General features: G+C 33.4%; 1 protein-coding gene and 1 long non-coding RNA gene across 2 annotated transcripts; one reads left to right on the forward strand and one right to left on the reverse strand.

Annotated features, from left to right (window-relative positions):
- Positions 1–4,130: 4,130 nt before the first annotated feature.
- LOC125849396 (uncharacterized) lies at positions 4,131–5,856 on the reverse strand. The gene is made up of 2 exons (XR_007444617.1): positions 5,561–5,856; positions 4,131–4,303 (listed from the first exon to the last, which is right to left on the reverse strand). It is a non-coding gene; the product is annotated as an uncharacterized LOC125849396 (long non-coding RNA).
- LOC125849380 (uncharacterized) lies at positions 5,587–8,667 on the forward strand. Its single transcript, XM_049529448.1, has 6 exons — positions 5,587–5,930; positions 6,464–6,691; positions 6,781–7,135; positions 7,247–7,371; positions 7,496–7,631; positions 8,216–8,667. The coding sequence occupies exons 1-6, from the start codon at positions 5,587–5,589 to the stop codon at positions 8,453–8,455; spliced, it is 1,428 nt and encodes a 475-aa protein (XP_049385405.1). The 3' UTR covers positions 8,456–8,667.
- Positions 8,668–13,253: the final 4,586 nt, after the last annotated feature.

Here is a 13,253-nt window from a genome sequence, read left to right on the forward strand (position 1 = left end):
TTAGGTTCTGTTTTTACCCCCAATAAACCCCTAAAATCAAATTAGGAAATTAATTAGAGAAAAGACTACTTTGCCCTTCCCTAAATTCGGATTGGGACTTTTCTCAATCCAACTGCCCAACTTCCGAAAGGCATATCTCACTCATACGATGTCAAAATTGTGCAATCTTGGTGGCGTTGGAAAGATCTCTCCAAGGGCTTTCCAACCATATCAATAGATGTTCCTAAATCCTCCTGAGCTGGGAGTTATAGCCATTTGAAAATGGCCAAAACTCACTTTCTTAACTTAGACAAAATTTCCAGATTTCCTTATTCTTTCCAAAAATCAATATTTTCATATTTTAAACTCTTTATAGTCATTTCTAGGTGCGAGATATTACAATATATTTGTGAATACATTACTTTTAAATCTTTAGGTGAACTACAACTAACTCTGCCAAGATTAGGTGATGTTACCATAACAAGATATAAGTGCTTACTAATACTCAAGGCACTATTGAACTGCAAGGAATGAGTAACTACAGATAGTCAGAAGATGAGAATGAAATAATGGTGCCCTGGACAAAAAAAAATAATTCCTATATACTCACATACGCATTCAAACGATTTGTTAAAAGAAGTTCACACAGTCGAGCCGTCTGACTACATCAAGAATTACTAATATCACAAAAAAAAAACTTCTGAGCAAAGAAATAAATCGTCCTTCGAGAATTTTCAACTGATGTACATTTTCATTTACGGATCATTTATCAAGCCACCAATTAATAACCTCACACCTTCCCGCCATCACCCGAAAATCATCTAACAAAGAGAAAGAACAAAGTCACAAACAAAAATGAGTATATCTGAAGTTTAGACTACATGTAACATGTATCAAACATATTTTTCATTAGATACTACTGGCCTTGTTTAAGACTATTGGTCATGTTCTAAACAGTTAGTCAAAGTTACAATGAAAAGTTGATACTGCATAAACTTTAATATATATTTTCCATCACAGGTTGTTCATCCCATTCTAGATAAAACTTTCTACTTGAGCACTATGCATACCTTCACTAAAACAACAAAACAATAACAATGCATAAAAGATGACATAACAGAGAAGAATTCGCAGTATCATTGCCTAAGTAACTATCATAAATGTGATCAACTTCACAAATTAAAATCAACTCCTTAACAAAATCAAAAAGAGAACTATAAGTTTAAATCTTTTTTTCACGTTCTGATCCACACGAGAAAATAATATCTATCAATGACAGAAAAAATAGAGCGGCAAAATTAATATTTAACTAATAATGTAGATGAAGATGTTAATGAACATGGTCATGATCACAATGAAGGGGCAGATGAGGAAAATGCTGATGAAGATGTAGGCGGTAATTCAAAAAATGTTAAACTAGATGGAGATGCTAATGAACATGATCATGCTCAAAATGGAGGCGCTAACAAACAGGTTCCTAATAATGAAGATCGTGGAAATGATAATGAACATAATGATGATGGAGAAGAAAGGATGCCAATAAACTGAAAGAACATGTAGATTTTACTGTGGACTAACTATCAAGGCAAAGCCTCCAATAAAGATGTAGATCAATTGCCTAATGAAACTCAATTTTATCTTTAATATGATGAAATAACAAAATTTGGAACTATTTCAACCAGTCTAAAACTGGTTGACCATTTATGCTATCTGAAAAATTAGAAATCGCTATGCATTTTCAATCAAGCCAATATATGTATCAGCTTCAACTGATACAAAATTCAGTTAGTTAAAACTATTAAAAAGTAGCTGATAAAGCTTCAGAAAAGCAAAATGAGTTTGCTTGGCTTACCAACATGCAGAAACATACAACAATGGTTTTAGCCAACAACAAAGTGATAATGTCTTATCATATAACCATAGCAGTACATGAATCCAACTTGTGAAAAACAACAAATAGATGAAACGAAATAAGTTCCATAAAGACATACACAGTAAACAGTAAAACATAGCAACTTTTGATAAATAAGGAGGATTTTTTTTTACCTGGCAATGATCGATGTATTTGATTGAAGCACATAAAAGAGAAGCAGATTAATGGGACAATAACATGTTGTTGGAGACATTTATATAGATCAGTGATATATCTGAAAAGATTTTGGAATAGGTGATAATTAAAGCAATGGAACTTGAGCGTTGGAAAAAAGGGAGTTGTTCTAGTGATCGAGGGAGGTTGAATAGATACTATATGTTTCTGGAGAATTAAATTAGGGCTGAGATTATTAGCAAATTGAATTTTTAATAAATTAATATTTAATTAATACTGTAGGGGCAAAACGATAAATCAACTTTGGGGTTAAGCTCTTCCCACTTATAGTAATATATGATATGATATGATATATAAATGAGAAGAAAAATATAGTGAAAAGTTGTAACTTTCATCTTGGAATGTGTAATATAACATTAAGTCGAATCAATATACATTTAGTTGATTTAGTATTGAACAAGAAAAAGTCAAACGAAAGAGAAAAGACATAAAGTGACACCTGAAGTTATCTCGAATTTTAAAAAAGACACCTTAACTATGCGAGCGTCCTATTACCCCCTAAACAATTCCGAATATATATTATTACATCATTTTTCGATCAATTCCAGATTTTAAATGGCAAGTGTTATCACACACCAATTATTGTGTGATACGTGTTAATTTAATTTGATTTTTTTTTTACATTTTAAGTTTTTCTATATTTCTCTCTCTTACTTTTTGACTTATTTTAATTGTAATTTCATTTTGAATTCAACTTCGTCTCCCACCCCTACTTTCAAGCTACCCCTCCCTCCATTCTTCTTCTTCACCTCCCACCCTCACCTCACCCCACCCCCACGTCAAGTTGAGCCCCTCCATTTTCTTTCTTTTTTCTTCTTCTTCTTCGGTCAAATTCCTTTCTTTCCAAAATTATACTATTTTCTAGACTTCGTTGAGTTATTGATAACAAAACTAATTATTTTTCTAAGAAAAATCAAAATTTTGAAGGTATCATCAATTAATTTATCTCATTTTCATATAACTTCAAAACTAGAAATGATAATTTTGAAAGAATCAGAATTCTCCGAAAATTGAAAAAGCTTAATTGAAATTTGGATTAAAAAAACTAAATAATACCTACTAATCATCTTGAAATCTAACGGGTTTACCAAATTGTTCGAAATGTAATAAAATATTTAGATATAATTTTAAAATTGAAGAGAGTTAAACTAATAGTAGTAAAAAAGGAAGGTGGAGTTGTGGTAAAAAGTGACATTGAAAGTGAGAAGTTTCAATGAAGATGATAATGAATTTTTGAAGAAGAAGGAAAAAAGAAAAAAAATAATAAGGAGAAAAAGTTAATAATAAGAAAAACAAGAAAATATATTTTATAGCAAAATACTTGTAAAAATAAAATTATATTCGTTTTTTTTAGTTTGTTCATGCTCTTTAAGAGAGTGCATACACTCTTCATGCCAAGTTGACAAAAAATGATGTAATAATATCAGTTCATAATTGTTTAAGCGGGTAATATGACACTTGCATAGTTTAGGTGTTTTTTTAAAAATTAGGGACAACTTCATGTGTCACTTTTATCTCTTTTCTCTCGAACCAAACTAACATATAAATATGCCTAATTTTATAAGTTAATTATGTTTTATTTACATTTCTTTATCTTTAAGAATTACTCTAAACAGATTTGTAATTCTTACTTGCGATATACTCTAATATAGGTGATATTTCTATTTATCTAATTGCTTGTATTGTGTATCTAAGTTTTATTGTCACTTTCATTCACAAATCAAATTTTATTAAATTCATATATTTATTATATATTTAATATGAGATATTTTATCGATAATTCTTAAAAATAATATATGCCATTTCTCATTGCCTAAAAATTGATTTGACTTATTCCATTTCCTTCTCACTTTTTCAATATTGGTTACCATTACAACCCAAACAGTGATCACTAAATCCGTTTCATTAGCCACGTGGGACAATCCCATTGGTTAAGCTGCGTGTCTCCCAAAGAACACCACTGCCACGTTTTCATCACCAACTGCATTTTCCCATTTAGAACAAAATGAAGATATTTATTTATTTAATTAATATCCCACTTGGCGTCACGCGTTCTCCATCTCTGTTAACTGGTGACGCTTACACATAAATCCGTCAGATCCGCCCCTTCTCTCCCTATCCTCTCTCTCATGGTCAAAACCCTACAAATAGAAGCATAGCTCGACGGAGAAATCGAGCGAATAACAGTCCACGGACATCTCCAGATCGTCGCTGCTTCTGTGAGTCTCTCCGATCTCTTCTGCATGTATTTTTCTCATCTAGAGAAATGATTTTGTTTGTTTATGGAAAAAAAAATTAGATCATGTATGTACCGGAAGAAGAGATCCATAGATCAAAAAACGGTGTGAAAATGAAATTATTTTGTCGAGCTGAGATCTGAATCAATCCATAGATCTGATGAGTTTATTTAGCTCAAGATCTGTTATGTGTCTGAATTGATTATATATGTATGTGTTTGTTTATATGCATGTGTGTGTACATATCTGAATTTTGTAGAGTACGAAATTCTGAAAGTTTTTTGGCTGTTAAATTTTGATTTGTAATGTGATGGTAAAAGGATCTAGATCTGAAAAGTATGTTTGTATTTCTTCGTTTTGTTTTCATGATATCTAGATAAAGATATGGCTTGATAGACAGTATGAGTAAATGGATTTATTATTTATGTGATATGTGATGGCCACTAATCCAATGAAGTGGTACATGAACAACAGCGTTGAGATGTTTTTCTATCTTTATCTACATTTTGGTCTGTTGCAAGCATTGAAGAAGTACTATTGACTTAGAATGCATGAATGGTTCTTAGATTTGAATCTCCAAGTTTTGTTTTCCTAATGACATAAGAAAATTTCAACTTGATATAAGTATGGTTCTTTTCAATAAAAAAACTCTCTATTTTAATTATGTCAATCTGTGTAAGTATATCTAAACCCCCAAGAGAATTGTTATAGGGATATAACATTGTTTGTATATTTAGTGGATTTGTCCTATTATTAGCAGGATTCATTGATAGATATATGTGGTTTCCATGTTTCAGTCCTTGGAATTGGTGGTGGAGAAGATGAAACAATCTCATTTGTTTTCTTAAAAAGAAAGAAACTTTCTCATTTTGTTTACCCTTATCAGCTCAATTTATATGCTTAGGTATATTCCTGTTTTTGTGTTCCAAGCATATCCTATGTGCTCTCAATGAATCTATATGCTTCACTGAATCTGAATTAATGATAACACCTTTCATTGATTGAAAATTTTCTTTAAAATGTATCTTGAGAATGTTAATACTGGTATTATATCATCTGAAATTAATCTTTCTGGCTAGCTATGCACATTACAATTACACAAGATCATGAGTGAATCCCACAACTAGAAGTTTTGAATATGTTTGTACTTTCTGCTGGTATAGTTGAGGCACTATATCTTCCCTGTCATTTGTCTAAATAGTTTTCGTCTTTGGTTTTTTTTTTTGGTGGTTTGAACAGAGATAATTCTGTTAATAGTGAACAATGGGAGGAGGATTCAGAGTGCTGCACCTTGTGAAACCATTTCTCTCATTCCTACCTGAAGTTCAGAGTGCTGACAGGAAGGTTCAATTCAAAGAGAAGGTCATCTATACTGTAATTGCGCTTGCTATTTTTCTGGTTTGCAGTCAGCTCCCTCTTTATGGCATACACTCTACAACTGGCGCGGATCCTTTTTACTGGATGCGTGTCATTCTTGCCTCAAACCGTGGTACAGTCATGGAACTTGGAATTACTCCAATTGTGACTTCTGGAATGGTGATGCAATTGTTAGCTGGATCAAAAATCATTCAAGTGGACAACAATGTCCGTGAGGACCGAGCACTCCTGTAAGTTAGTTTGTTTCTAAGATTTTATTTCTTGTATTTTGTTTCTTTACTCGTTTAACAACTATATATGTATATTGCATCAGTTCTATTTTGCTAGTTGTCTATTGTTTTAATTCCATATCCAGTGGTAATAGTATAGTTTGGAACCTTCAGAAAAGGATATTGTTTGGAACTTATGGGGATGATATAATCTGTAACTTTAATGCTGAAATCATTTTGCAGAACCTAGATTAGTAGTATAATTTGGATTTGCAAGGCAAATTTCATGTTTCAAATTTTCCAACCCTTGAACTTTTACTGAACATTTCTGCCGTCATCTGATGCTCGTATGTAGACCTAGATTACTCTGTGCACCCCCCTGCCTCGCCCACACACCCATATCCCCAAAGATTGAGATGCATCTTTGGTACTTGTTACTCAGTTACCTAACAAAATTTCTTTCATGCTGTTAAGTAGATTTTTATGATGTTTCTTTTAGCTGTTCTGCTCAATGAAGCTGTCTCCTGTACTCTCTAACAATTTATCCCATGCAGTAATGGTGCTCAAAAGCTATTGGGTATCCTGATTGCTGTCGGTGAGGCAGTTGCTTATGTCCTGTCGGGAATGTATGGCAGTGTTAGCCAATTGGGTGTTGGAAATGCTATCCTCATTATCCTCCAACTCTGCTTTGCTGCCATCATTGTCATGTGCTTAGATGAACTTCTTCAGAAAGGATATGGTCTTGGCTCTGGAATTTCCTTGTTCATAGCTACCAATATCTGGTATGTTTTTACTGTCTATCAAAAAAACCTATTTTGAGTTTGTTAGTACATTCATGGAGCTTATGATCCCAAGTTAATTATATTTTCAGTGAAAGCATTATCTGGAAAGCATTCAGTCCCACAACCATCAATACCGGGCGTGGTGCTGAATTTGAAGGAGCTATAATTGCTCTGTTCCATCTTACTATTAGTAGATCAAATAAGATTAGTGCCCTGCGCGAGGCTTTCTACCGGCAAAGTCTCCCCAATGTGACAAATCTGCTTGCAACTGTGTTGATCTTCCTCATTGTTATCTACTTCCAAGGATTCCGTGTAGTTTTGCCTGTTAGATCTAAGAATGCTCGCGGACAGCAAGGTTCTTACCCAATCAAACTCTTCTACACCTCAAACATGCCTATTATTCTGCAGTCTGCACTTGTCTCCAACCTGTATTTCATCTCTCAGGTACCTGATTGTTAAGTTTTTTTTTTTGGTTGATTGCCAACTTGCCGTCACCTGTTCCAAGAGTGTAACAATTTCTTTTTCTTTTTGTCCTCTTCTTTCCTCTATGATCAGTTGCTCTACAGGAGATATGGAGGAAATTTCATTGTGGATATGATAGGAACTTGGAAAGAATCTGAATATTCTGGACAATCTGTTCCTGTTGCTGGTCTTGCTTACCTTGTCACTGCGCCATCAAGGTATTGTTCTCCTTTTCTTAAGCTAATCAATCTCTATTTTGTGTAAAAGTTCTTCACAAGTCTGCTTGTACTTATTGCTGCTTCTGTAAATGCCATTGACGGTCAATTTTTTAATGTATTTCAGCTTGGCAGATATGGTGTCACATCCGTTCCACGCTCTTTTCTATATAGTGTTCATGTTATCAGCTTGTGCCCTGTTCTCAAAGACCTGGATTGAAGTTTCTGGATCATCTGCCAGAGATGTTGCTAAGCAGCTTAAGGTAAATGATCTTGTTGCCTTTGTTTTGTTAACTTTTCCCCATTCTATTTATTTGTCCCAAAGTGATTTGTCAGTAAAATTAACTGAAATTTAACTTCGTTACTTTTAGTGGTTGTGGTGCTGTGTTATGGATTGCAACCCGAATGAAAACTTTTTCTCTGGGGTTCTAACTAACCCCCATGCTGTAGATTATGAGAAGAAATAATTGCTATAGATTATTACTGAATGAATTATCAAGAACTCGTTATTTCTAGTCAAAACAGGTTAAAAGAGACAACATCATTCTTCTTCCCATTGCCCATAACATACTATTGAAGTTTTGTAACATCTGACAGTAATATCCTACATCTCTGATTTTTGAATCACGGTAAAACATTGGTTACTTGGAGCTTGATTGCCTCACATAGCCCATAGGTTATGAGACAGTATCATATGGTGGTTTTGGTACAATTTAGGGTTTGCGTATTTCCAGAATCACTTTTTTTTTGCCATTAAAAGTTATGTTATCTTCTCGATATTTTATAGATGGATATGGCTCCCAAGAGTATTATCGGTATGACACTTTTAACAATGATTGATTTGCAGGAGCAACAAATGGTGATGCCTGGTCATCGTGATTCCAACCTGCAGAAGGAATTAAATCGTTACATACCTACTGCAGCTGCCTTCGGAGGAGTTTGCATTGGTGCATTGACAGTTTTGGCAGATTTGATGGGAGCGATTGGATCAGGAACTGGAATCCTTCTTGCAGTCACAATCATTTACCAGTATTTTGAGACATTTGAGAAGGAGAAGGCCACTGAACTAGGCATGTTTGGTTTGTAGGCTGTAGCGTTCATGCTAGTTTGTCCCTCCTTCAAGCCAAGAGAGCAATGTAGTTAACTTGTTGGCTTATAATGGATAGATATTAGAGGCCACAAGTTTTTCTTGTTAAATTTTGTAAGTTTTTTTGTTTTTAACTGTGCTGATGAGCTCCTGAATGTTTTACAAGACAAGACTAGGTTAATTTACAGAAATTCTCAAAGGATGTTACTTGACCTCTCTCCTTATTCCCCTCCATAATGTGATTGATACAAGCATCGAGCACAAACAAGCTTAGGCACCTTGTGTTTTGCCTTTTGGTTTGTTGTCATGTTATTATTTATGCCTTCGATTCCCCCTTTACCGTGATGTGTTGGGCTAAGCAGATGTTTTTAGACGTGCTGCTTTTGGTGAAGTTCAACATCATGTTCCTTGGGTATTGACTATTGGGTCTACAACCATAAACGTTAAGCAATAACCTTCTTTTTTTGAACTAAATAAAACGTATCTCAACTGTTTTGTGATTGGTGACTTTGTGTTGACAACCTTCATGTTGGACCTTTGGTTGACGTGAGAGTATTGGAACTAAAAATATGAATGAAGAGAACAATGTGAATTTAGACAGACAGCATATATGTTCATACCAAAGTTAACTTACCATGCATATTTTGTTGCAGGCTTGCAGCTATTGTTCAAAATATTTTGTCATGCTTTCTGTAGTGTTTGGCATGGCACCATCACTGTCATTATTCCTTTTTCCGAATTGCTTTGAACTGTTTCTCCTTGAGCTGAGAGACTATCAAAAACATCTTGTACCTCCAAGGAGGGGGTACCTGCATATACTCTACTCTCTCTGAATACGTATATTTGGACAGTTCCTTTGGAAGCAAAAGCTAAGCTAGGGCACCACATAGCAATTAATTAGTAGTCTGGATGGATTCCTCCCTTTATAATTGAAGGTTCAAAGTTTCACAAGCAGTGCTACAAATTAATTTCATGATGACTTGAATAATCGTTTCTTTTAATAAAATAATGTTTTAAATACTTCATCATGTCCAGATCCATGGATATGTAAAATAATAGGGAACACAACTGCCGGGGACTTGTTGTCATATTCTCTACGAGATGCAAATAGCAACTCCAGACGCGACATGAATATTATTAATACACCATCATTTATAAAATTGATTAAACTAGTTTGATTTTAATCAAGATGAACAAAGCTTAGCCCAAAGTATCACAATCTTCTAAATGCATACTCCGCTCCTAGTACGATGAAACAAAATGTATGTTTTTGGCACTTTAGTGATTGATTAGTCGCTTTAACTTTGCGGCTTACGAATATATTGTCTTTTCAGAGGAATGTTTGCTTTGAGCTATAATATGCTACTTCGTAATACTGGAATGTCTTTTATCTTCTTTTGTTCCATTACAATGATACTAAATCAAAAACTTATTCCTTTCATCCATTTTTATTTCTGCTTTTGTTTATTCCTTTCATTTTTGAGGGGCAAAAGGGCATTGTGAAGATATGATTAACGAACGTTTATCCATATAAATTATTCACCTTTGTTCGGATTGATTTTTCCACTTTATTTCAAATTCAGTGTGTGTGTCTAACCATGAAAATTCAAGATTTGACTTGAAGTTGTAATTCAAATTTGAAAAATAACTTGTATATACCAAATATGCTTTGCAAAAAGTATAATCAGAAACAACTCTAACTCTATAAGTTTTAAATAAAATAAAATTTATGGTCAAACGCCTACTTAACTAGATTGTTTATCAATCCCACGTACTAAACTTTGACACGTGAATAGAAATACGAAATTGGAAAATCATGTCTCATGGGTCCTTTCTTTTTGAAACTCAAAAGCAAACCAGTGTACAAGAATTTCAATGATCCTTCCCCTTTGTATTGACACGCTCTCCAACATTTTAAGGCCGATTAATTTAGATTAGCATCGAAAAAAAATAGTACCATTTAAGGATAAATCAATATGTGCCAAAGACGATTCAATTCCTAGTTTTAACCACAAAGAAAATTAATCACACGTTCTTCAAATATTAAAATGGGAATTAAGAAATTTCATAAGAAAAGAAAAGTTCACGTAGGGCTCAACAATAGTATCTCCGATTCAAATATTAATCTATGTCCAGTTGGTCCCAACTACTACTACAAATTACAATCAACATGTAACATCAGTGCAAGTAGCTGGTGGTATAATAAATTATATCTTTTTCAGAGAATTTAAGGCAGTTAAAGCAAAAAGATAAGAGGAGCTAGCTAGTACTCTTATCAGACACCTTTAATAATAACACTGATCAGATATTCTGTATCTTTGATTTGACATTTATATATGCTTTGCCAAAGGCTTAAATTAATGTATATGTAAAGCTGAGATACCACAAAAATTGTTTGCATATATTGCATATCTAGTCTTTTTAGCTCTCAATGGAATTATTTGAACCCTTTTTTCTGGGGTGCATGTTTTGTCCCTTTTATATAGCCAATGGTCACTCTGGAATAAGGTTTGAAAAAGTTAGTAAACTAGTAATAGTAATATACTCACTTTAATTATGAGGTGGACAGTATTGTTTGATATTTATGTTCAGTTGGGAAATTATGATTTCTATCAACAAAATTTAATATTATAAGAAAATAAACATAGAAAGAAGCAATTTTTTATGTGAAGGATCTATCGAAAATAATTATTTTGCCTCTTAAATATAAAGGTAAGTTTTGTCTGCATGCATCTTACCTTCTCCAGACCCCACTTATAGGATTACATCGGATATATAGACATACAAAATAGTTTTGACTTTGCATGAACCATATAATTTTAAATGATGGAGATTTGGATGAACCATCTTGTGACCCCTATCTCCGCCGTCTGTCTGTGTTACAAAATAGTTTTGATCTTGCATATATCCTATAATTTCCAATGAAGGAGATTTGGATGAAACATCTTGCGACCCCCTATCTCCGTCCCTTGCCTATGTTGGTGGAAATAGCTAGTAGATCCACTGTAAAATTAGTCGAGGTGAGCAAATTAACTCAAAAATCAGGTTATAAAAACAAAATTATCTACATGTACAAATTCTCACTTTGCCTCTTTGGATTCTTATCCTATTCCAACCCTAGTTCTTGCCCTAATAGCAAATAAAGATAAACAGCCTTATGGGAGATTGACATGTACTTACATTGCTGTAATTCAATGAACTTTTATAGTAGCATGCACTTTCTTTTATTTTCTATAAAATCACGTATGCAAAATCTTCATTCACTTTTTGTTTGCTTACAAATCTTCTTTTATCAATCACATTGAGAGAATTATTAAAGTTGAAACGGAAAAGGGGGACAATATGAGACCGGAATGGTATAAAACACTACTAGCGATAAAGTCAAAAACTTCGTTGTATATATAAAGGCTTAACACATAAGCAGCCCCTTGAACTTGCACGCTTTTTTTGTTTAGACACCTTAGGAAGGCCTTTTTCCTATTAAACACCTAATGTATATTCAAAGTGTGTCTATTAGACACACATTGCTGATCTGGCATAGTGAATGTAGTGCACTCATTAAAAGCGCGTGAGAAGTCTCTAATATCTCCATTCATCCCTATTTTTTCTCCTCTTAACGCTTCTCCTCCATTGCCCCCAACACTGTCATAATCACCTCTCATTCACCTCTTGAAAATGTCCTCTTCCTTCACTTTCTTTGTTAAATCCAGTAAAAAATAAGTTAAATTAAAATGGTATAATTAAAGCTACATAAATCCCCATGGTTGAATTTTTTTTAAAAGTACATGATTAAGCAAAATCCATGAACAAAGTTACAAAAAATAACTAAATACGGATTTGTACTATTTGATTTCTTGGTAATTTCAAGTTTTGATCATATTTGTTAATGATAAAATAGAGAGGAAGAAGAAGAGAAGATGTTGTTAGTGGTAGAATTATGGAAACAATCGATAACTTTTGGGGGAAAGAAAGGATTGAGCTATGCAAGTTAGTGAATATTGTTTGGGAGGAAAGGGGAGGAGAGATTATGAAATATTTATATAATAAAAATAAAAAGAACAAATATAGAGTTCATAAAAGTATTAATGGTGGAATTTAAGTTGGCAGTGGGGAGGGGCTTCAAAGAAGATGATGCGGAGGGGGTTGCTGGGTCTGACAAAAAAAATTGTAAAAGATAATTTGCCACATGTCGCATTATGATTCACTCTTTATTCATCTTATAGGCGTTTGAAAGACATGCAACTTGCATTTTTCGGGCAATGCCCATGAAGTGTCTGATAGACACACTTTGAGTACACATTAGGTGTTCAATAGGAAGATAGTCTTATTGAGGTGTCTAAATGGAAAAAGCGTACAAGTTCAAGGGTCTGCTTATGCGTTAAGCCATATATAAATAATATAAAGTTTTATGAAAAATATTTAAAGTGCCACCCTTCACAGTATTGACTTTTGGTAAAGACGGAAAAAGTAATTATTTCTAGCTTGAGCCAGGATATATTAAAAAATCCCTTAAGATGCATCTTTCTAGGTTTATATCAGGACAGCTCATCATGATAGATAAATGAAAGCTAAATGTATATGGTGGAGGCATTTAATTTGTATCACAAGTAGCTTAATAAAATTAGATAAGTTTTTAATTTGGAAAGAAATATAATATTATGGTCCAAACTTTATGTTGTTTAAATATTATTTCATGGGTACAAAAGTAAATTGAATTAATAATGATGTTTAGTAGAAGCTCTTACTTCAAAGCAACATGCGAAAAAAGGCAAAAAAAAAAAATTTGATTAAGGTTGTA

The sequence above is a fragment of the Solanum stenotomum genome, chromosome 12 (genome assembly GCF_019186545.1).
Source record: "Solanum stenotomum isolate F172 chromosome 12, ASM1918654v1, whole genome shotgun sequence".
NCBI classification, from domain to species: Eukaryota; Viridiplantae; Streptophyta; class Magnoliopsida; order Solanales; family Solanaceae; genus Solanum; species Solanum stenotomum.

Excerpts from the sequence above, each read along its gene's own strand:
- LOC125849380 (XM_049529448.1), top strand. The coding sequence starts at position 5,587 with ATGGGAGGAGGATTCAGAGTGCTGCACCTTGTGAAACCATTTCTCTCA. Across the intron at positions 5,931-6,463 it reads CGTGAGGACCGAGCACTCCT|TAATGGTGCTCAAAAGCTAT; the intron begins GTAAGTTAGTTT and ends TATCCCATGCAG. Across the intron at positions 7,372-7,495 it reads CTTGTCACTGCGCCATCAAG|CTTGGCAGATATGGTGTCAC; the intron begins GTATTGTTCTCC and ends AATGTATTTCAG.